Below are 24,810 nucleotides of genomic sequence, written 5' to 3' on the forward strand. Positions count from 1 at the left end.
ATTTTTGTTCAATTTCAAGGTATTTCTTTTATCCAAAGTCGAACTAACTCAGATAAATGTGCATTTTCTAAAACAAAAAAATTCATGTCATTTATAATTAGTAATAATTCAGTTATTTCTAATTTTATATGGCTTTGTTAGTAACTAATTAAAAATTTTCAGCACGAAATTATTAATTATTTTTATTAAAATATTAATTATTTACTGGACTACATAATCAATTCTCTCAAGTATCTTCTCTTAGATGGATTTAATATTTTTTCTGTCTATGAGGTGCATTTATTTGAGGCGTATACATGAGCTAGCATTCTAATTAATATATTCTTAGCCTTTCTTTACGCATATTGAATAACTGTTGTCGAGTTTACGACTGATTTACTTACAATCCAGTGCCAATTTTGAGCAGTGGAACTGTAATCCGCCTTCAAAACTCAGCCTATACAGCAGTACTCTCTATTAAATTATGATGAAAGAGCTATAAAAACACACTGCCGCATTTAAAATTTAAATTAAAGCACTTGAGTATCTACTTAATGATAATTTTAATACTTAGTTTGATTCTTACTTCCAACAAATAAAAAAAAAAAAGAACTCCATTCACTATTTTAAGTTATAATGATTCTCACTAATAAAAAGGAAAATGTCTTGAATATACATGTCCCATGAATATGAAGCCGTGAGTTAGTATGACTGTGCGTGGCATAACATGATAATTAAATTTAATTACGTTAGTTAAAATGGAATTTCTTCATTATTAGAAGACGTTTGATACGAGAAAAGTAATATTTCTTATAACGTGAATAATAAAATTATATTACCATATTTGGTAATAAAAAACTAATGTAACGTGACATTCCCTCTATTAGAAACAATTATAAATCTTCAGGCGGCCTCTATTTTAATCAGATCATGTCAATGATTTCAAGAAAAAAAAAAATCATGGTGATGAGTGATCAATAATATCTCGGCTAATTTAAACATTAACAAAAGAGAGAAGAGGCATTGGCAGTTATTGAATGATTTGTTGTGAATAATTTCACTTGATTGGTGGCATTGCAAGGGATGATTGGTTTGGGTCAAGTAAATGATGGTATGTTATGTATGCCAACCTGACACAGCCACCCACCCAATTGTTTATTTTGTTTGCATAAATGCACACCATGTTACACCCGTATCAGTAACATCTTATTAAGCAAGTCTAGCCCACCTCAAACCAAAACAGGGTTATTATGCTAATTTACTATTGCCTCCATCCCATTTCTTTGTTAGAGGCCAAAGACTAAGAAACCTTCCTTCTTCTTCTTCTTCTTCTTATTATTATTATTATAGAAATTTTATACTAAAAATTTTAAGTCTTTCTATAATATTAATTTTTTATAATTTTAACATATAAATTACAATATTTACAGAGAAAAATGGATATTTAATTTGAAACAAAGAGAATATATATTCTATTTTGAAAAAAGAATGAATATTATTTTCAATCATCTTAAAATAGTACAATGGATATTTAATTTGAAATGAAAAAAAAATTATATTTATTTGACGTACTCTGGATGACGTTATAAAGAAATCATCATATTTAAAAATTAAAATTTAATTGATTTTGCTTACATTTTACATAAAGCTGTCTTATTGTAAATTGATTTATTTTGTGTTTAGGGTTTAGGGTTTTATTTGAATATAAATTGATTTATTTTGAGTTGAGGTTTTACGATTTAGAGTTTAAAATAGTAAATGTACTACACTTTTGTATTTGAATATTTGGAAGAAAGGAAAATAGAAAAAAGAAAAGAAAAGGAACAACGGGATTGAATTATCTTTCTTGTTGGAAAGAGGAAATAAGAGAAGAAGATGGAAGTGGAGAGACATAGACATCACATCCAAAAGAATTATATAATAACACTTCCCAACTCATTTATGAGAATGGGAAACAATTGCTATAGAATCCAATTCCTATCCTTTTATAAATGAAAGAAAAATGAATGAAAGTTCTCTATTTAGCATTAGTGTACATCTTTTACTCAAAACGTTGGGTTATTTTTTTTTTTTTCAAATTATAAAGATCATGTTTAAATATTATTTTATCATTTTGTTGTTTCTCTTTTATATCATATAATTCAAAAAATTAATTTCATTTTCTTTGTTTCTTATATTAGAGAATAAATATTAAATTTTTATTAAATTTCACTGCCTCGCCTCATTTTGTTTTTTCTTTATTGATTTTTTAGTCAAATAAACTCAGCTTTGATAATTATTTTTAACAAAACCATAAAGTTAAAAAAAATTTAAATTTAAGATTTGGAAATCTTGAATTTTAAACTTTTCGAAAATTATTTTTTGAAAAATTTATTTTATATGATTTTGTTAAAAAAATCAAAAATGAATTTGTTTGAAAAAAAAATCAAATAGAAACAAACAAAATAGAACAATGAGAGTATTAACTACTAATATAAAATAATATTTTATTTATTTTAATAATAAAATAATAATTAAATGAATAAATTAAGTCGAGCTTGAGCTCTACTTTAAAAAACCTAACTCGATCAATGGACAAGTCTATCATGTAATAAACTTTCTTTCCTTTCATTTTCTCTTTTTTTTTCTTTTTCCAGGCTTAGGATCAAAGGGTAAGTATGCATAAAGTTAGGATTGATTCTCTCAACAATTTTGGCTACAAGGTCGACTACTTCTATTATTGCAAGAATTGCATTTGTGTACAACCGTTGCTTTTAATGATGCAATGTAGCTAAGAAAACACTTTCTTTGAGGGTTGGATTTTGGAAGTGTGAAATTTCACTGAAAACTTGATTTGTTATTAGTAAGTTTATTCTTTAATCTCAGTAAATAGAGCACTTACATATTTAATTCAATTAAAGTTGTATGTAGTGACATTTTTTACTTTTCACGTAGTGTTATGTGAAAATAAAATGATAAGTGATATTTTAATTAATAATAATTAATGAACTTTTAATTATAATAATCTATTTAGTTCAAAATAAAAATTTAAGAATTTAATTGAACGAAATAAAAAAAATATTATTTGAATTTTTAAAAATAATTTTAATTTTTTTTCAAATATTGTGTCTAAATTAAATTATACATGATAAAAGGAAAAACTCAAATACAACTTAGTGTCAAATACAGTAGAAGAAAACATAGGTCACTTACCACATAGAAATCCATTGCTAGGACATGCATTGAGGGGTTTGTTGATATCAGAAATGTTCTCTTTGTTACTAACCAAGGTAAAGCCTAACATGATTGGCCCGTTATTCCATTACATCGAAACCAGAGACAAAAAGATTCTAGCTTCCAAGTGGCAATGGGATGCTCAACTTAAATGGCTCCAGGTGGAAGGAGTTTTGCTTTGCCAATTGCCACCCAAAGGAAAGCAAATCCTCTTGTTTAATTTAATTGAAGAATAAAGAGGCAGAGTCTTTTATTTAGTGATGTGAAAGTTGATGCACCTACTTTTGAGCAAAAAAGCTCACAAGAATTGAAGCCACTTATCCTGCAAAGTGAGGTCTTTCCTGTACATCTCACTGTAACAACAACAACTGCGGTTTTTAATTTGGGCAAATCAGTTGTAAATTCAGAGGAAGGGTTAGAGTAGGATCAATACAGAGGTAGAGGTTGACAATTCCCAGGATTACTCTGCCTAGCTGAATTCCTTTGACATTGCTTGCCAAACTGGCTGGAGGAGATTTAGATTTTTAATATGAACAGAAAGTAATGAAGTTTGATTGTGACTGAATTTTCAACAATGTTAGGTTGGCAAAAGTCTATCTACAAGTTCAACAGGTTAGGGAGTTTGACAAAGTGCATGCAGAAAAATTCCCAGATTGAAAGTTGAACAAAAGTGCAGCAGTAGTGATAATAAATTATATGACACATGCAGAAAAATCTGTAATAAGCAGCTGCAATAGAGGATAATAGAAGCTAACCCTGTTCACAAATGATACGGTTTATTCTATTTTAATGGAGAAGATTACCTTGAAATCCTCATATCAGGGCTGGCTCAGAAAATATTTTAGGGGCTAACTAAAATGTCCAACAAAGCAGTGGCACTCATCCTTTAGTTTACACCAAAGGAGAGAGAGAGAAAACAAATAGTGTAATAATCAAAAAATAAAAGACAAAAGCCATTCAAAGGGCAACAACAAAAAGGTGAGTCAAAGCAGGGATGCACAAAGACAATGGGAGATGAGTGGTTTTTCGTTTGCCTCAAACCTGTTACAATGTTCACATATTAACTGCAAATACACTGCACAATACTCTTCCATCATCATCTAGCATCCATATGTATCTATTTTGGTGTTTTGGATGCAATAAGGACAGGCTGGAAGGATCCAAAACCCAACCCCACTTCCATTAATTATTTGTGGGGAGACTATCCTCTCTCTCTCTCTCTCTCTCAGTGATATTTCCACACAAAAAAAAAAACTACTAATAAAAAAGCTTACAAAAAGCAGAAAAAAAGAAGCCTTGGTTTCTTTCCTTTTTTTTTTCTCCTTTTCTTGCTGCCTATGCTAAGCATCTTTGCCTTACTTTTTTCTCTGTTCTTTTGCCTCTCTCCCTCTTATTCTTTCCTTCTTCTAGGAGTAAATTTTTTCCCTCTTGTGGTATTGTTTCTTTCCTCTTCATTCACTTCTTGCAGCGAACCAAAAATCTGCTACTGCTTCTTTTCTTCTTGAGCTCTGTCTTTCTTTCTATCTGGCATTGTTTTTGTATGATCAGTAAAGTTGAATTGCTTTCTCATTATAGTTCTGTTTTTATGTTTTTCAATTAATTCTCCTTCTTGGGTACTCTTTCTTTTTTGCTTTGGAATTTTCTTGGAGTTTGTTCTTCTGCAAATTTAACAGTGCTATTTTTTTTTCTTTCCTTTGATCAAATTGTGAAGTACGACTTTTTTTCTCACATCAAGAATACACCAAAATCAATTGTTTTCTTCTTTTTGGTTGAATTCAGTTTCTCACTTTTCCCTCCTCATGGTTTAATTTCTTGCACTTTTCCTGTTGTTTCTTGATCAAAGCCTTTAACTTGTTCTTGGTTCTTTTACAATTCGACTTTTTTTCTGTCTATATTTTCCTTGGGACTTTGTTTCCAATGGGACTCTGCCATGGAAAACCCACCGAACACCAACAAAATCAATCAAGAGACATATCAATCCCAGGTGAAAATGATCCACCAGCAAATGCCCACTCCACCAAGTCATCAAATTTCCCTTTTTACAGTCCAAGTCCATTGCCAAGCCTCTTCAAGACATCCCCAGCAATATCAAGTGTGAATTCTACTCCTCTGCGCATCTTCAAACGCCCATTTCCTCCTCCTTCTCCCGCAAAGCATATCAGGGCACTGCTGGCAAGAAGGCATGGCTCTATTAAGCCTAATGAGGCCTCAATTCCTGAAGGAAATGAGTGTGACATCGGTTTGGATAAGAATTTTGGATTTTCAAAGCATTTTATGTCTCATTATGAGCTTGGTGAGGAAGTGGGGCGTGGACATTTTGGATATACTTGCACGGCTAAGGGCAAGAAAGGAAGCCTCAAAGGCCATGATGTGGCCGTTAAAGTTATTCCAAAGTCTAAGGTCTAATTTCTATGTTAATTTTGCCTCTAAGCCAGTTTTTATTTTCCACAAGTCATTAAGGAATATGCAGGTATACGTTTTGCAGTCACTCTGATTGAGGATCTTTTGATCTGAATATCATCTTAGGACTCCTTTAATTCTTATAGGTGCATCCTAGATATCCATTTTGTTGCTTTGGTAGCACTTGTTTTAGCTATTGATTGTTAGCAAGTATTTGGATTTGATTCATTTTGTTTACAGTTCAATTTATCCGGAAAATATCTGGGTGCCATTTATATATGACGGTATAATCTTTAACCAGTAATATTAAGCTTGGTTAATGATATTGATAATTATATTTAATTCAAGCTAAAGCAGTTTTATATTGATGCAAATATTGTGTGTTTGTATCTTAAATTGAGGGGCTCAGCATTCTTTGTTGTGTAATCATTAGACTTGTGATATTTTTAATCACTTACTTCAGTCAAATGACTTGGCAGAACCTATATGTCCTCCAGATAATTTGGTCTGACTTCAAAGATAGCATTTTAATAGCTACTGCTCTCTTGGCTATTTTTTCTTTTTTTAAAAAAAAAATCAATGAACAGTTTGTTGTATTTGACACAAATATTGTTTGTGTGCAGATGACAACAGCAATTGCCATAGAGGATGTAAGACGAGAAGTGAAGATATTACGAGCTTTAACAGGTCATAAGAACTTGGTTCAGTTCTATGATGCCTATGAAGATGATGACAATGTATACATAGTGATGGAGTAAGTGTGAGCAAATTGAATTTTCTTAATGTAGCTTTCTTTGTCTTACATTTTCTCATTTTATCATATAAGTTGTAATTATGGGATGGACTAAGTTTATTCTGTTTCTTGACTCCATTGGAACTAATGCCAAAGCTTTGATACTTGAAAATCATTGATAGATGCAAGCAATTTTGTCAAAACTGAAATTAGCCATTCACTTCACTGATCAACGATAGTGTTGTAGTTTAATATATATAGTTTCAATTTGTATGGGACTGTAAATCTTAATGAGATCACCATTAGTTGGCCAAATGGTTTACATCTGGTCCAAATTTATATTCTTTGAGCTGGAAATATTCATTAGAGCAAATCTCTAATTATGAAGGAAGGTTGTTTTCTTTGCTTTACCTGATGTCTTGTTGTTCTTAGCATTTTCATTTCTCCTGTCTTTGTTATCTTCTTCTTCAAGGGAAAAAATCCACTGTGAGAGAATGTTGTCGGTGGTTAAAGTTTTCAAATCAGTTATATTCCATGTAACAGAAGCTGTAGTAATAACTAAAACTTCTGGAACTTATTCCCTATTACTTTTAATGGTTTTCAGGTTGTGTAGAGGTGGTGAATTGCTAGATAGAATACTTTCAAGGTACATGTGTCCTCTAAACTTTTCCCTTCAGCGTAAACTGTTTGACTTGTTTATGGACCTTCTAAGAACATGGATTTGGCTTGTGTTTTCTAGGGGTGGAAAATACTCAGAAGAAGATGCTAAGACTGTTGTGGTTCAGATTTTAAGTGTTGTGGCCTTTTGTCATCTTCAAGGTGTAGTCCACCGTGACCTCAAGCCAGAGGTAATTGACTCATATCTGCCATGCATCATGACCATAATCTTTGTATTCTAGAGCATCAATTCTCATGATCACCATTCTTGAAACTTACTTGAACCATGATCGGAAAGTATAAGGTGTGGAAGCCTTATGCACCCTATTTATATGACTGAATTTGCATTGAAAAATTTGGGTGGCCTTTTTAAGAGTGCTTGTGAATTATGATTAATTGCTATTCTCTTCTACTATCATCTCTTGAATAATCTTGCTTGGGAGAGTATCTCTCTCCTTTCACCTGGTCAAGAAAGGATGATGAGATTTATTATTTTAATGCTTTAATCCTTTCTAAGATGAGTGGTTACTTTGATTTTCTGAAGGGTTACTTTACTGAACTGCAACAGGTATATTTGTCCTGGTTGACTTTCATTTTACTTCCTTTCCACCATGTTAGTCTTGGGTTTTAAGTGGCTTTGTAATCATGTTCAAAATTCTCAAATAGTCTTTTGTTATTCATTTGCCTATGTTATGTTTTGAACTCCTGCGTTATTTGTCTGCAATTCTAAAAACTGCATGTATAATTTTGCATCATGGCCATTAGTGATCAACTAACACCAACTGAATTTTTCATTAAAAGGAACATAAATTGTATTCTCTCTACAATATTTGATTGGAAAATTCCCATATTTTATACTTGGAATCTGACTAGGCCTTAAATTATCTACTTCTATGGAATGACAATGAGACTAAGAAATTGGAGAACTGGATTATAAATTTTTTAAATTAGATGCCTAAGGAAAAATATTTAACTTCTATATGATGATTCTCCCCCACATTATGGTTACCATAATGTGGCATACTCTTCCTTTTAATGGTGATGTGCTATTTTCTGTTTCAGAATTTTCTTTTCACTAGTAAACAAGAGAATTCGCCTCTGAAGGCCATTGATTTCGGACTTTCAGACTATGTAAAGCCAGGTTAGATCTACTCACTGAGGCCCCCTTCTCTGCTTCTGTTCGAATGAATGGGTTTTGACTATTGTAGGATTTGGCAGATGAAAGATTGAATGACATCGTAGGAAGTGCATATTATGTCGCTCCTGAAGTACTACATAGATCATACGGGACTGAGGCAGACATGTGGAGTATTGGAGTAATTGCTTATATACTTCTTTGTGGAAGTCGACCATTTTGGGCACGGACAGAATCTGGCATCTTTCGTGCTGTCCTTAAAGCTGACCCTAGCTTTGATGAAGCTCCCTGGCCTTCTTTATCCCCTGAAGCAATAGATTTTGTAAAGAGATTGTTGAACAAGGACTACCGTAAGAGGCTAACTGCTGCTCAGGCTCTGAGTAAGTAGCTAAAACTATTCAAGTAGCTAATCCTAACTTTGTCACCTGGTATGGAAAAACAGCCATTATATGGGGGCACTTGTGATGTTACATTTGTTTACTACTTTCCATCATTTGTCATGGAGTAATTTTGGAGGAGATAATTTGATAATGAAGAAAGTACCCTAACCATATTTCTTTCATCAAGTAGACTCCATGCCTGATCATGATTATTTATAATGATGTTCTATTTGATTTTTTTTTTCTTTTCAGAAATTAATCATAACTTTCTTTGTGATTGATGCTTAGGTCATCCGTGGTTGGCAAATTATCATGAGATAAAGATACCATCAGATATGATAATATGCAGGCTTGTAAAAGCTTATATAGGCTCATCTGCACTACGAAAAACAGCATTGGGCGTAAGTATAATTAATAAGGCTTCTTGCTAAATTTTGTTACTTAGAGTATCTAGTCTTTTTGCTTCTTATGATTAGCAATGAGTTTTTTATTCCCACTAAGTATGTCTGCTTTATTTATCAAATTATTTTATATGGTTTTAATAAACTTATTTGCCGTGCGCTGGAACCATAAATGAAATCAAGGTCCTCAACATAGACTTTATCTGCAGCTCTAGGATTAACCCTAAAAAGTCTTATTACTCTTTTGTGTCACAAACTTTTTAGATCATCTAAAAACTGTGCCAAAACTGCAGATAAAAAATCTAAATGCACTTTTGGGCATAATTTAGGCTCTAATTTATGGTTGAGTCAAATTTAATAATCATTGGAAACACCCTTTATCAAAATCAAACAGATGTTTGTGGTGTTGCATCTTGAATTATATGAACCTGACAACATCCATAGTGACAGTCTAAATATAGATTGAACTTATAAGGGTGAGTCTTTTAGCTCCATTTTTGGCTGCCAGATAATTACCCTTAAATTTGTGTCAAATTCACCACATTAAAAAATGTAATTATCCTCTTATATACTTTTGGTATGGGGTTTGTGTAATGTTTAAACTACTCACTTTTTGTGTATTATTGCAAAATCTGATCTGGTTCTAATGCTTAATTGGGATTAGGTTCATCATTTTACATTATTGCACATTGCACTCTTCTACTTGTTAACACCTTAATAACATTAATTTGAAACCTTTGATTTTTCTACATCAAAGCTTATTTTGGTTTACAACTTTGCACCACTTTTCTGCTTGGCTATGTTTTTGCCCTACTTGGCAGTGTACAAAGGTGTGGTGTAATCAAGAGAGATGACGTTTACTGTTCTTTGCACTTTGCATTGAGATTAAATGATGAAAAACTTAAGAAGACACAAAGGATCAATGACTCATTGTATTATTTTTATTTTTCTAATCTGGGCATTACATAGAATTGTATGAATATAATAAAAGTGTAATAGCGATCATGTTATGGGGTTTACTCTGTCATTGCTACAAGTAAAATTTCATTGCTGGCAACCATAGTGCAAGCCCATCTCATTTACAGTTGGGTTAACTAAGATCCAACTGAAACCCTTGAAACACTTCAGTGCTCCTACTGCTCCTTCCCCACCACATCAACACTCAGCACTCACCAACGCAGCAGCAAAACAAAGTAAAACCAAATCGAACTTGTCTGCGTTCATAAAAACATAAGATAGAGGAGTTGAGGGATGCAGTATTATTGACATTTTGCACTGTAAAAGATGTAGTTATATTTCTTTTAAAATTATCTAAATTTCTTAAATATTAGCTTATATCCTTGATATAAAGATCTAAAGCTTAACATTGTTAACTATGAATAAGAATATGCTGGCTGAAGTTCCCCTATTATGGCAGGCCCTTGCAAAGACATTAACTGTACCGCAGCTAGCTTATCTCCGGGAACAATTCACATTGTTAGGGCCTAACAAAAATGGATTCATTTCTATGCAGAATTATAAGACGGTCTGCTTCTATCTCTACTTGTTTTTTTCATTTTTATAATTTTTTAAGTCATTCTAAATAGCTTGGAATTAGCAGGCGCTGATGAAAAATTCTACTGATGCTATGAAGGATTCGCGGGTCCTTGATTATGTCAACATGGTAAAGCTGCTAAGTTATTTTATCCATCTTTTTCCCTGAAGACAGATTAAAAAATTGTGAAAAAATATACTTCCAATATGTTTAAAATTATAATACTAGTTGCTTGTTTACTCTTGAATTGTGCAGATTAGTACTCTTCAGTATAGAAAATTGGACTTTGAAGAATTTTGTGCTGCTTCCATAAGTGTGCATCAGCTAGAAGGAATGGAAACCTGGGAGCAACATGCAAGGCGTGCATATGATTTGTTTGAGAAGGATGGCAACAGGCCCATTATGATAGAGGAACTTGCCTCGGTAAGTGTTCCCTTTCTGTCTCTCCCAGAGTTTTCCTGGGTATTGTAAAATTGAAGACAATTCCCTATAACATGGCTTCAGACCTGGAAAAGATAGGTGTATAAGCTCCATGATCTAGGAGAAAAGACCAGAGAAATGGTTGATTGCCAAACTGGGCCCCAGTGTTGAGAAAAGTTTTTGCTGCGTAGAGCAGTTCAGATTCTTCCATTTATCCTATCTTTGGATTACCAACCTGACTAGAAGAAACAAAAGATTAAAGTATACTTGCTGATAATTGCTATTTAGCTCAGTAATTTTGCCAGATTTTAGATCTTTTGAGTTTTGTTTTACAAATTTCTGAGGGATTGAATAAGGCTTTATGAAATCTCATCCAGTGCTGCTTCCTCTATCACGGTGCTAAATGGTGTTCATTTTTTCGGTCCAGGAACTTGGACTTAGCCCATCAGTACCAGTGCACGTAGTTCTCCAAGACTGGATAAGACATTCGGATGGGAAGCTTAGTTTCTTGGGATTTGTTAGACTTCTACATGGGATTTCTTCTCGCACATTTCAGAAGTCTTGAAGTAGGACCCAACTGTAAACACTTTTATCTGTTGATCTCACTTGAGCTGAACTGTCTGGTCGAAACAAATGCCTGTGTCATTTGGGAGCTAGCCTGAACAAAGCTAGCATAACATCTGGATCAGGAAAAAGACGGTGCAAGCAAGTTGATACTATAAGCCAATCTGACATGCCCTGCTAGTGAAGCAATTTGCAGCATCTTCTCATGTCTTTATTTTTGTTCGTTTTTGGGGTTTGTTCCTTTTTTTTTTTTTCCGTTTGGCCAGGTACTCTCTATCCCTACAACTTTGCCTTTTTTGTCCATTTTAGTATCAAATGATTGGTGTCCTTGAAACCTAGAGGGTTGTACAGATGAGGTTGGGTCGCAAAATGTATCTAGTGTAAGGCTTTTAGCAAACAGATTCTAAGCTACTTTTTCTGGTTTATGGGTTCATCCCTTGTGTACCAAGATGTTTATTCCTAGTTGGTTACCAAATTTAATAGCAGTCCATGAGTCTTCACATTTACATTAGTCGATGCCTTGCTGCTTGTTTCAATCACTCCATTACCAAACGCTATTCTGTTGGCCCTTGTGTTTTTTAACTTACATTTTGTATCATGGATAACACATACGTAGGACATATGGCCCTCAAGTTGATTTGTCTTTTTCTATGTGGAAAAAGAAAGCACGTTTCTTTCTTTGCCCATGTGATAATGGTTACTGCTACTCAATTTGTTTCTTGTTCCCTCTTGGAGGCATTTCTTCGATCTATCTTTTCATTTGATAAAATGCCATTCCTCATTGACGGGGACGGAGGCACATATATCACAACTTGAAATAATAATCTTTGCTCCCAATTTGTTAAAAATAAGAAACATACTGAATACTTGTCAACATTGGAACTCGAAATAACATTTTGCACCCATTATACTCTCTACAATTATGCACTAAGCATAGAGTAAAAGGCTCAAAATGCACTACGTTTCTGTGCCCATATATAATAGAGTACATGTGAATAGAAGAGTTGATGCTGCTTCTATTTATAGGCTTCGAGAATTTGTAATAAAGCAATGGCTAACTTTGTCCTTTAAGTGACCAAGGGACACTAGTTTATGCCATCAACATTATAATTAGCTATGACCTTGTGCTTCCTATAATGAGTTTGTAACCTCTAGATGTGGCACCATTGACCAAGCCATCTATCTCTCTATAATTCATTTTCCCCATTAAACCTAATTCCCCGTTACCCTTGTTGTACTTGACATGTTTCCTCTAGCTATATAACTTTTGTTAAGGGATTTACAGTATTAATCATTTGTTTTAGGGTAAAATATCATTATTCCTATTAAGTTTTAATCGAAATTATGTGAAAATTCGTTAATTTTTAAAATAAACAATCTACTTTAAAAAAATATTTTTCGTTGGATATTGGGTCCAATCGTTAGTCAATTGTTAGTATTTTCGTTTATTTGCAGACGTGGCAAGAAAAAAAATAATTTTATCTTTGAATTAATTATTAAAATTACTATTATATAATTTTATTATTTTTTATTATTTAAAAAAAAAAACTTCTCAAATAGGGAGCACCAGAGCCCCCCTAGGAGCCCCGATCAGACTCCCTCAGGGAAAACCGATACTCCCCTGCGGAGCTCGATTGGGACTCCCAAGGGAGCACTAGATCTAGTGCTCCTTTGGGAGAACCGACGGTCCTCAAGGGTAGCCTGATAGGGGTTCCCTAAGGGAGCATCGATGGTCTTCAAGGGGAGCTCGATCGAGGCTCCTTAAGGGAGCACCGGTGGTCCTTAAGGGGAGCCCGATCAGAGCTCCCAAAGGAGCACTTGGTGCTCCCTTTGGGGAGCTCGATGCTCTCTCAGGGAGCCTCGATCGGTGCTCCTTTCTTTTTTAATTTTTTTAAAATATAATAATAATTTTTTAAATTAATAAAAAAAACATTTTAATCTTTTCTTGATATCTATTAACAGTATTTGCATATTTTGAGCAGAATTTTAATTTCAAAAACTAATAAATTCGTTTAAAATTTTTATTAAAATTTAAAAAGGTTGAGATATTTTACCCTTTGTTCTAATATAAATAACACTTTATAGTCCCATTTCTCAATTAGGACCTCCCACTACTGTGCTTCCTACTAATAGAAAAAAAGTTTAAGATTTTAAATTTTTTCATAAATTCAACTTAAATCATAATATTAAAAATTACTTTCCATTCTTTTATTTTCTTAATATAACTTTTTGAAATGTGTTTTTCTTAGTACTATTATTAATTAGTAAAAAAAGGAAAAAAATGGAAAAGAAAATATTTATTTTTTATAAAACCAATTTAAATTATATATTAAAAGATATTGTTTATTTTTATTTTTTTAGTATCATTTATTCAATACATTGTTTGTCATAATACTTTTTATGGAATTATATAATAAAAACTATATCGAATTTGTTAGAAGGTATTGATCAAAAAAAATTGCTGATTAATATAATTTGTGCAAAAATGTATATAGGTATATACAATATATTATATTCATTTATTTTTAATATATATTATTAATATTATTAAGCTTCGTCTTTTTGGGCCCATTTCAGAATTTGTTGGGTGAATTTAATGTTGGGCTTTATGTTTTGGTTCTTACTGTCTTTTTTTTTCTTTTTATTTTTGAGTTATTTAATTTTTTTGTAATTTAATTGATCTCTTTTTTATACTAATTTAAGTGACTCAGTTTTAAATTTTTTATATTGGTTTGATATTTGTAAAATTTTAATTTGAGATTATTATAATAACATGTTATAGTTGTCATCTTTATTTAAAAGCTTTCAATATTAATATGATTTGACAAAAAATTTTTAAATAAAAATTCTAATTGTATTAAATTACATTTATTAAAATATATTTGTAATTTTTATAATTTTTAATAAAATTTTAATTATTTATATTTTAAAAAATATTTATATTTATATATAATTATAATTGATGAATAAATAAAAATTCATATAACATACGTGAAGCAAATACTGGGTTTCAATTTTTTTATAAAAAATAATTTTAAATTACATAATATTATAAATAAAAATGATAATAGTAAAAAAGAATAATTTAAATTAAAAAATACTATAAATAATAATAGTAATAATAAATTAAAGGTAATTATTTTAAAATAACAGCATTTTAAAAACCTTTTCCCATGTCTTATTAAGTAAATTTTTTAATTTAAATAATCTTTAATTAGTGAAGGGATTTTATTTTTTTATATTACCAATATTAATATAATCATATTTTGTTAATTATGATGATTATAAAAACGAAATTAATTAAAATTGAGATTGAAAATAATTATTCATTAACTGCATAATTTAGATAATAAAATTATTACAATAAAATGAATAGTCATTACGCTTTTTAAAATTTTCTTAATATTAATGATAAAATTTTGTGAATTATATTCAATTTTTTACTACTTTGTTATCCTATGCCTTAATACACCTCGTGAAAATAATTTTTTGGGATCCCCAATAATTTAAGTAAATCATTATTAAATTTATTCAATTAAATTTTTATTTTTTATTTTATTTTTTTATAATAATTCATAAATTCAATTCACGCATAAAAAATAGAAATTACGTAAATAAAATAAGCTAAGCCTAAAGTTGATACGGGTTGGGCTTGAGAGGAGCCGGCCGACCTCATCATTTTGCATACAACAAACGGCGTAGTTTAGATTTTCCTATAAAATCTTAATCTAACCTAGTGGGCAAACCCTCTCTCTTTTCTTGCTTTTTGCTCCCCTCTTCTTCTCCCACTGACCCTAGCAGCCAACCTCTTTCTCTCAACACTCTGGCCCTTCTTTGGTCCCCGGCGCCGTTGCCTTCGCCGGCCTAGGCCTTTCCTGCTGCGGCTCCCTTTTTCTTCCCCTTCCTCTTTTCTTCTTTTCTTCTCTTCCCCCAGTTTGCTCTCTTTCTAAAAAAGCCTAGCCACCGTTCTTCTTCTCGGGGTGTAAGGTCTCCTTCACTCCTAAAACTGTATAAATACCTCGAAATCTATCCTATCCGTATCACCCACCTCTCTCTCCGAAAAAAACATATTTTTCTTTCTCTCTCTAATAATCCATTAAATGAGGTAACTGTAATAGAATAATTCTCATTTAATTTTATTTTTGTTTAAATTCTTTATGCAATCATGTTTCTTTCTTCTGCAATGAGTGATCTGAAAATAAATAATCTTTGCTAAATCGAATCTGGAATTGATTTATTTGGTATTTAATGTGTTATTTTGATCTGGATGTTTTTATTCTTCCAAAAGGTGTTAGATTTAGTTTTAATGGGTGGTGATGATTGATGATTTTGAAGGGATTAGATAGATTCTAGCTTCGCATTATTGGGTTATGTGTTGTTGGGAGCTAAAGACTGTCTTTTGTATTTTTTTTTTTAAAGTGGTTTTTACTTTGCTTCCTTGCGAAGATTGTATGGAGGGGATTGGTGCATATGTGGATGTTTTTCTTGGTTTTAGTTTTTTGGCGTTGGGGTTAGCATACATGGGTTCTAAATCAGTTGAGGATATGATAAAGGCCTCATCCGGGGTGCCATATGCATGGTTTGGAGTCAATGCAAAAGACTTTTATATCCCTGGACAGTGTCATTACCACACCTCTTTAGGGACAATTTTAATATATGTTTAATGTTGTAGATACCGTTTTAGCCCAAAGCCCTACCCTATCATATCTTTTCTTAACATATTAGGGCCTAAAGCCCATATAACTAGACAAAGAAACTCTTAACCCAAGGGCAAAACTCTGTAGCTGTAACTCAGGCTTCCCCTTTCTGGCTGCTGGTCTCTGCTTTCCCTTTTAAATCGCTGCCATTCTTCATAGCAGGCATTTACTTGAGGTATTTCTATTCTTATTGCTGAATTTCCTGGGTTTCCGTAAGCTTCATGGGTTTTGGAATCAATGAAGCTCAGTTCATAAGTTTCATGGGTTTTGGAATCAATGAAGCTCAGTTCATAAGCTTCATGGGTTTGTTTTTTCCTATTAATTGGAGTTGATCAATCCGGTTGTCAAAGATTGGCAGTTTTTCAATGCAATTCAGTTGGTGGGCATGTATAAGGGATAGATTCAGATTGAATTCTGTTTGAAGTATGTTATACACATAGTTTTTCCATTAATCTCCAGGGTTTTCTTGATTTTGTAGGTTTCAGTAGTTTTGCAGCATATCTATTGGTTGCTCTGTCCACAAACGAGCCACAATCTCCTAAACCACGCCAACAGTGAAGTGCGGGTGATTGCTTGCTTTCCTTTGCTCTAAAAATGTCATCATTAAGAAATGCCATTAGTAGACGGGCTCACAAAGAACGAGCTCAACCGTGAGTCACAGCTTTTCCCTTCATTATGCCGGCCTTTCTAAATTAGTTTCTCTGCTTCCATATGATAGATAGATTCCTCCTTAAATGTAACTGCTTTCATACTGATGGCTACTTGTTCATATGTTAGGTCCTCAAGGAAAAAATTTGGGCTTCTTGAAAAACACAAGGATTATGTTGTCCGTGCGAAAGCATTCCACAAAAAGGAGGAAACTTTACGGGTAAGTTAATGCTTCTTTTCTTCCTGCTGTTGACAGTTGTTAGTGCATTCATTTTCCTGCTTCTTAGATTGTAATCAGAGTGCTGGCTATAGTTTCATGATGATTATATAAATAAAATTTCCTTTCATTTTTTTTTCTTATGCTCTCTTTGTCAATGTGCTCTACAGAGACTCAAGGAGAAAGCCGCATTCAGGAATCCTGATGAATTTTACTTTCAGATGATAAAAACAAGAACTGTTGATGGAGTTCATAAACCTGAGTAACATACTGCTCTCATGTTTTAACCATTTTCTATTTGGGCTTGCAATTGAGAATGCTTATTTAGCTTTCTTTTCTTTCGCCAAATTCTTTATTTGTGTAGGAGTCAGGCTAACAAATACACTCAAGAAGAACTCATGCTAATGAAGACCCAAGACATGGGATATATATTACAGAAAATGCAAAGTGAAAAGAAGGTAGCATGAATAATTTATGATGATTTTTGGTTTATCAAGGGCTGCATAATATTTCCCATGTGGTTTTGGTAATGAAACTATGTTGAACTAGTTATCAATATTATTTTATTCTGTTACAGAAAATTGAGAAGCTAACTGCAGTTTTGCATTGTGTTGATAATCAACCATCTAACAGACACATTTACTATGCTGAAGACAGGTTTGATTTCTTGATATCACCTTCCTTTTTCTTGCCTTTGGTTGTTGGCCAAAGTGAAAATTTTGAGCTGTTGCCTGACAAAGAGAATAAAACTATGAGTTACTTTTGACATGTTTATTATTGTTTTTGACTGTTATCCTGTTTTTCTTCAAGTGGTTTCATTTTATGTCATCATGATCATACCAGTATTGCCATTTTTGTATCCCTACTTTGACAAGACTGATGCTGGGTGATGACCTTTCTTAAGTAAAATGAATCATTTGCTGTTAGTTTGGCCCCTTTGAAGTTATGCACAACAATGCAAGTAATAGCTGATGAATGTGGAAAAAGATAATCTATGAAAATTAAATCTCTTTGAAACGTTGTAGTACTATTTTTATAATAATTTGTTCAAGCAATGTACTTTTGTTATAGAGTCAGAAACTTGCATCTATAATACATTAGGTTTATCTTTTAAGTTCTATTGCAATTTATGTTAATGGAGACGAATATAAGATTAGAAAAAAATGAAGTATGGCTGAGATGAGAATGTTACACTGGATGTATGTATAAATGGGCAAACAAGATTAAGAAGTGTATTAGCAAAAGGTGGAGCTAGATATCTTTGGGGCAAGATAAGGAAAATAGATTTAAGGTGGTTTGGAGAACTAAAGAGGAGACCTAGAAATATGCCTTCACGAAGATGTGAGTAGTGAAGCATTCCATGACTTGATAAAGAGAAGATGACCAAAGAGGACATTGGTAAAAATTACAAGAGTACCACTTATACTGTGATTGCTAAGAATACGATCTTAAGGGCACAATCATGATCCATATAGTTATCCCCACATTGTGGAAAAAAGGTTCTGTTTTTGTTGTTGTGCATTAAGAAAGACAAAAATATGAAAAGCTATACCAAAATTTTGTGGAAATTCACAAACATATTTGTAGACAAATAAATGGGTGTATGTGCATATATGTGTTGGTTGGTTGGATAGACAAACAAATAGATAGGTAAATAGATAGATACATCATGCATTACTAATTATATGGTACGTCTTGCTCGTGGTATGGGTTAGAGAATGGGGTATATGATGTAGTTCTTTTCTGGTACAAGGGGGACAGTCCTAATTGGTTCATTATTTGGGGTTGCTGTTATGCTAGAAAGATTATTCAAAAAAAACATTTAGGTGTTTTTTCTATGGCATTGATGTATTTGTTATGCAGGCAAGATGACAAATTCATGTCACCATTATTCAAAATTCAAAACCATGTTTAATTTAGTAGTCAACAGTTGCCTAAATTGTCCCTATGCTTTCTTTTTGCCTTCTTATCTAACATTCTTTTTTTTTATTATTTTAAAAAAAAATCACCAATCTGTTTCTGTACTCTAATTCAAACTGTCAATAGTTGTTTCCTACAGTTGAAAGTGCTTGCTTTTGCTTTCAATGATTAGTACAAATGCTCAGTGTTTTCATCTTTGTTTGATATGTCTTGACATGGTTGTAGGGCTGGTAAAACTAGTTGAAATATAGATCTTCTGCCCTTTGATGTAGGGCACTTTGGTATATGCTGCTTTCTCTCTTCACAAAGAAGGGAGAAAAAGAAAAACCCTCCAGATGAATTACAGTCTAGTCTATATTTATTAAGAGTACCTGTTGTTTTGAAATGTAAAAAGTGTGTATTCACTTTTTTTTTTTTTTTTTGCAGGCAAGAGGCTAGAGAATTATATTCACAATCTTCAGAAAACAGAACTCCTCCCTCTTCTGCTGATATCCCTGATCATATTAAAAGGTTAGTTAATAGAAAATGTTTGCATGGTGTTTTGTAAATAACTGGATTGGTTATCTAATTGTGTTCACTTACGAAGTTGTTTGCTTTTCAAAACTACAATTGCAAGCGCTCATTCAATGGAAATTGGAAGATATCATTTAAGCAATTGCTCTTGATTTTTTTTTTTCCTGAAAGGCGCTCTTGATTATTTTGACTTGTTGACTTTGGTAATGATATACATTTAACTTCTGTACAAAACAATCTGTAATAATGTCAAATATTGGGAACTTTATTGGAGGATATTTTGAAGTTTTGAATGAAATTTCTTCATCTCATTCTACTAAAATGTTTGTACAAAAGATGGGATTGTTATGGGTCGTTTTCATGGGTTCATCATTTTAAAATATTGACTTGCCACCGAACAGTATGAACTGCCCTTTGAACCACAGTGGAGTCTGCAGATATACATGTACTCATTGTGATGCTCAGTTGCACAAGTTTTTATGCAGTTATGTGAATTAGTCATCTTGGTTTTTAGGGTTTTGCTGGTGCACTGAATATTTTAGAAGTACTAATAATATAATGAAAATGTGCACATTTTTGCATTAGGTAAATTACAAATGCCATCATAAGCTTATGTATAAAAATACCTTAACTGGTGGATGCTCAAAATCCACTTTCATTGCACTTGAAGTTTAACATATCACCTAACATGTCTGAAAAGGGGACTTTACCATAAAATTCTGACTATTGAGGGGAGATGAAGTAGACGGAGTGGTCAAGTTTCAGTGACTTGGAATATGGCCTTTGTATGTTGGACTTATGTAGGACCACCATATTTAATCTAAAAGTCATGTTAGTGGTGACAGTTTTTTCTTTGTTGAAGTTGTGCCATTTATTTCCTGGTTTCTTCTGTTTCAAGTGTCAATAATATTCTGGTTAGTTTTATCTTTTCTGGAAATTACCGTCTAAAGCTCTTACTTGTTACATCAGGTTATGTCAATCTTGGTAGTATCTTATTTTCTATTTGGAGTCCTTAACAATTGAGATTCTATAAATCTGTACATATGCATGCAACTTCTTTTAATTAATAGAAAAGAGGTTGATGAGAAGTAGCTGTTGCTATTATGTGAAGCAATCTGTGAAGCCTCTCTACTCTTTATTTTAATCTGTTCTATAAATCTGTACATATGCATGCAACTTCTTTTAATTAATAGAAAAGAGGTTGATGAGAAGTAGCTGTTGCTATTATGTGAAGCAATCTGTGAAGCCTCTCTACTCTTTATTTTAATCTGTTTCAGGTTAATCAAGCCCTTTAATTTCTAAATAGCTTCTATCAAGCAGTAACTAGTCCAACGTCAAAGAGACCATCAAATAGTAACCCTATCTCTGAACTTAGTATACTGCTTATGGGTAATGTTCAGATGCCCAGACCGGCATTCAAATTTGTTCTGTTTGTTTAATTTCAGACCTCAAAATTCAATCTCTTCCATCCTAAATCAACCATTGGACCCTAATTGTTGTTTCCATCCAGTTTGAACCTAAAACTATAAGTTGTTGCTTGCCATGTAGCCATGATTGCTTGAAATATAATTATTGCTTGCCAGGTTTCCCATCCTATGCAAACTTATTATTGCCATCCGTTATTCTTCATCTTGGAAGCCATGATTGCATGTAGTGTATACACATATACATACATTAATCTTTGTACTTTCTTTTTTCCTTCACATGTAGGAAGACAGCTACATCGTACAGGGAATTAGAGGCCAGGAAGAGTAGAGTAAATGAGCTGGCGAAAATATATATGGAAATGTCATTGAAGAAGGAATTACAGGTATTGGCATATTTAAGTGAATTCCTAATATACTGTGGGCAATGCATTTAAATTTTGAAGTGAAACATTGCATTTAATTTAATGGACAGAAAAAGGGTCGGAAGCGCAAACTCCGTGAAGACGAGTTAATATGTCCAACCTCCAAGCCAGTGTTCAAGTGGCGATCAGAAAGAAAGAGGTGACAAGGTGTTTGTAGTTAGGCGATTTGTCAGTGAGATTAAAGTTTGTGTTGGTGCTAACTGATTTCAGGAGCTTCATCACGTCTTTGAGAGATCCAACCTTAAATGTTGAAGCAGCAAGCTTGTAATATGAGTTGTTAATGACGAGTTTTGCACTGTTGAGATATTTTCTGTTAGGCATATGACTTCAAAGATAATTTATCAAAATTGTGGTATGTAGCGAACTCTTCACTCATGCATATTGAATGGTTTTTGATAAATTGGTTTGGTGATTTGTACTGGAGTCTATGGGCTCAAAGCTTGTGTATTTAAGCATCATTATACTTTCTTGATATCGTGCCATCAGCTTTATGAATCTAAGGAATTGTTAGTCTATGGATATCATTATCTGCCATTAAAAGAGAAACGTTTTAAGATTGTTTCTTTGTCAAAATAAACATTTAAAGTTAAACTAGGCTGTCCGTTGAAAATAAATTGTAATGTACTAGTAACAATGCCCGAATGAGGGCGTAAGTCATTTTTTATTTTAACCAAGAAATAAAATTTCTGGCTTATGCAGTCATGCTATAAAGTACAATCAAGTTTTTTAAACATATAAGTTGGCTTACATGTTATAACTAGGAAAAAAGAAAAATGGTGATATAGAGAAGGATTTTTATTTTAGTCGGAAAATGTTTGAAACTTTCTTGGTTGAGGTTATTATGTATGAAATTTAATCATTTTTGTGATTGAGCCACACGGTTGTAAAAGCTATATGTTTATTGTTTTAGTGTAAGTTTTACTCTGTTTTTGACAAAACAAGTGCAAGGGAAGAAAACATTGTTGGGTTCGTAGGTTAGAGTTTTGGATTTGAGATAAGCTCACTTTGTAAAAGTTTAGTAGAAGCTATTAATTTTATTGATTTAGAAAATTGGATTTTAAATCTTTTGTAAAGATAGCAGACATAAATCGGAGAAGATTAAACCATTATAAATAGTTTTGAATTGTTCATTTTCCTTAACCTTTCATTGGTGATTTATTTTTTATTCAATTACCTTTGTCCTTTAACTTTTATTTCTCTCTAACCTTAATCTTTCAATTCCAAAAAAGTGCTTTTACCTTCCCTTAGTACCGTCCTTTGGGACTAACAAGTGATATCAGAGCTAATATTCTACATTTGAAGGTTTAACGACCTCAAGAGTAATCCAAGATGGTGGCAATAAATACACATATAGTAGATGGACAATCCATAGTTAGGCTTTCTCTGTTTGATGGAACAAATTATCAATATTAGAGCATAAGGATGTCCGATTATATTAGTGCTTGAGACTATGAGATGTGAGATGTAATTATAGAAAGAACCTATATAAGGATGTCAACGGATACCCTATTATAGGGTACCCGCAGGTACCCAACCCGATTATACCGAATTAGGGTACCCAATAAACGAGTTTGGGACGGGGTTCGGATAGTGATTTTATTACCCGAATCTACCATAACCTGATTATTTTATATCCGGATTCCGTAGATACCCGCCCCGAACTCGTTTACAAATACCCATGTATATATATTTTTATTATTTAAATAGTTGAATAAAATTGATGCTGATTGGACTCAAACCTAAGTAAAGAAAAAAAGCACCCAAAGTCTACCATCTTAACAAACAATTTCCTCTATTAAATGTTGACAAATATATTAGAAATATAGTTAGTTAAATTACTAAGGTGATGATATGAATATATATAAATAAAAATATTATTAGATTGTTAATTATGTTTAAATAATATGAATATCATATCATATTACAAATGAAATATAATTATTATTATATACATTTTTAATAAAAATGTATTTACTTTTTATTTTGGGTTAAGATTACAAAAATTATAGCTTATAATATATATACTTAAAAAGAGTCTTTGAGTTTAGAATAGTTTTGGAATCTAACTATTTTTTTAATATCATGTAATTAAAGACAAACTCATATAGTTAATTAAATTAATTCATTAAACTATGATTATTAATTAACTTGAAATGTTTTTAAATATATATTATATATATTGAGTAATATTATAAGAAATATAATTACTATATTATATATATACTAATACTTTTAGTATATATACTTTAAATTTAAATATATTTATTTTTTATTTTGTGTTAGCATTATAAAAATTAAAACTTATAAAATTATTAATTGTAATATATACATATATATGTACACTTTATAGTATATAACTTGTAATGTCTTTTAACACACACACTTTATATTATTTATTATGTTCATTTATAAAGAATATAATTACTATTATATAAATTAATTACTAAATAATATATATATCTTTGTTTATATAAATTTATAATATATCGACTTAATTATCTAAAAAGAAGTTGTGAGATTAGAATAGTTTTGAAACTTAACTATTTTTTTTTAAATTTCATGTAACTAAGGACAAATTCATATAATTAATTAAATTAATTAATGAAATTATGATTATTAATTAAATTGTAATGTCTTTTAATATCTATACTTTATATACATCGGGTTCATTTATAAAGAATATAATTACTATTTTGTATATACACTATAATACTTTTAGTATATATACTTTAAATATAAATATATTTATTTTTTATTTTGTGTTAACATTATAAAAATTATAACTTATAAAAATTTATATTTTTTGTTATTTAGGTTTATGTTATTTGTTTGGATATTTGTGTTTAGTTATTTAAGTTTATGTTGTTATTTGGATATTTATGTATAGTTATTTAAGTTCATATCGTTGTATGGATATTTATTTTTAGTTATTTAAGTTTATGTTTAAGATATTTATTTTTGATTATTTAAATTTAAATTTTGTTATTTTTATTTTTATTAATTTAATTAGTAGTTAATTTTATGAAATACGTAGAGAAATATTATTATATATGTATACGGGTTTACGTAATTGGGTACCTATGAAGAAGATTTTAATAATTTTTTAATCTAATCGGGTTTTTAAAAGGGTAAAGGTAATTATAAGGTAGTAAAAATGTAATAAGATTAGGGTTAGGGTAGTAATTTTAAAATTTTTCGAGTAGTTAATAGGGTCAGGGTAGTTGATTTTTTATAGGGTTAGGGTTTGGGCACCTCAAAATTATAGGGTACCCTACCCGTTGACATTCCTAATCCTATATTCCTAAGTAGATGTCTCAAATGATTGGAAAAATGATTCTCAAGCCAATAAACGAATAGTGTCTGAAATAGAATTGAGAATGATGTAGATTAACTTCAAAGTGATCAACACTTTTAACTATGCCTTTAATGCAATTGAATTAAAAAATATCAACATGCTCTATAGCAAGGCAAATTAGGGAAAAGCTGAAAATTACACATAAAGGCTCCTTTCAAGTTAAAAAATCTAGGATCACAATCTTTTCACATAAGT

General features: G+C 31.6%; 2 protein-coding genes across 4 annotated transcripts; both read left to right on the forward strand.

Moving 5' to 3' along the window:
- The first annotated feature begins 4,469 nt into the window (after positions 1 to 4,469).
- On the forward strand, positions 4,470 to 11,927 carry CRK1 (CDPK-related kinase 1). Its single transcript, XM_007028254.3, has 11 exons — positions 4,470 to 5,592; positions 6,216 to 6,346; positions 6,930 to 6,971; positions 7,065 to 7,173; positions 8,045 to 8,123; positions 8,201 to 8,497; positions 8,786 to 8,898; positions 10,316 to 10,423; positions 10,499 to 10,561; positions 10,688 to 10,855; positions 11,280 to 11,927. The coding sequence occupies exons 1-11, from the start codon at positions 5,110 to 5,112 to the stop codon at positions 11,415 to 11,417; spliced, it is 1,731 nt and encodes a 576-aa protein (XP_007028316.3). The 5' UTR covers positions 4,470 to 5,109; the 3' UTR covers positions 11,418 to 11,927.
- A 3,233-nt stretch (positions 11,928 to 15,160) lies between these two features.
- On the forward strand, positions 15,161 to 21,732 carry EDA14 (embryo sac development arrest 14). 3 transcript variants are annotated; one of them, XM_007028255.3, is made up of 9 exons: positions 15,161 to 15,521; positions 16,592 to 16,763; positions 16,891 to 16,981; positions 17,149 to 17,240; positions 17,343 to 17,436; positions 17,556 to 17,635; positions 19,325 to 19,408; positions 21,122 to 21,221; positions 21,311 to 21,732. In XM_007028255.3, exons 2-9 carry the CDS (start codon positions 16,708 to 16,710, stop codon positions 21,401 to 21,403), a joined length of 690 nt encoding a protein of 229 aa, XP_007028317.3. In that variant the 5' UTR covers positions 15,161 to 15,521; positions 16,592 to 16,707; the 3' UTR covers positions 21,404 to 21,732. The 3 variants fall into 3 exon arrangements, with proteins under 3 accessions (XP_007028317.3, XP_007028318.3, XP_017977720.2); XM_007028256.3 differs by lacking the exon at positions 15,161 to 15,521 and adding an exon at positions 15,724 to 16,288; XM_018122231.2 differs by lacking the exon at positions 15,161 to 15,521 and adding an exon at positions 16,302 to 16,492.
- Positions 21,733 to 24,810: the final 3,078 nt, after the last annotated feature.

The sequence above is a fragment of the Theobroma cacao genome, chromosome 5, assembly GCF_053813885.1.
Source record: "Theobroma cacao isolate CCN51 chromosome 5, ASM5381388v1, whole genome shotgun sequence".
Classification (NCBI taxonomy): Eukaryota; Viridiplantae; Streptophyta; class Magnoliopsida; order Malvales; family Malvaceae; genus Theobroma; species Theobroma cacao.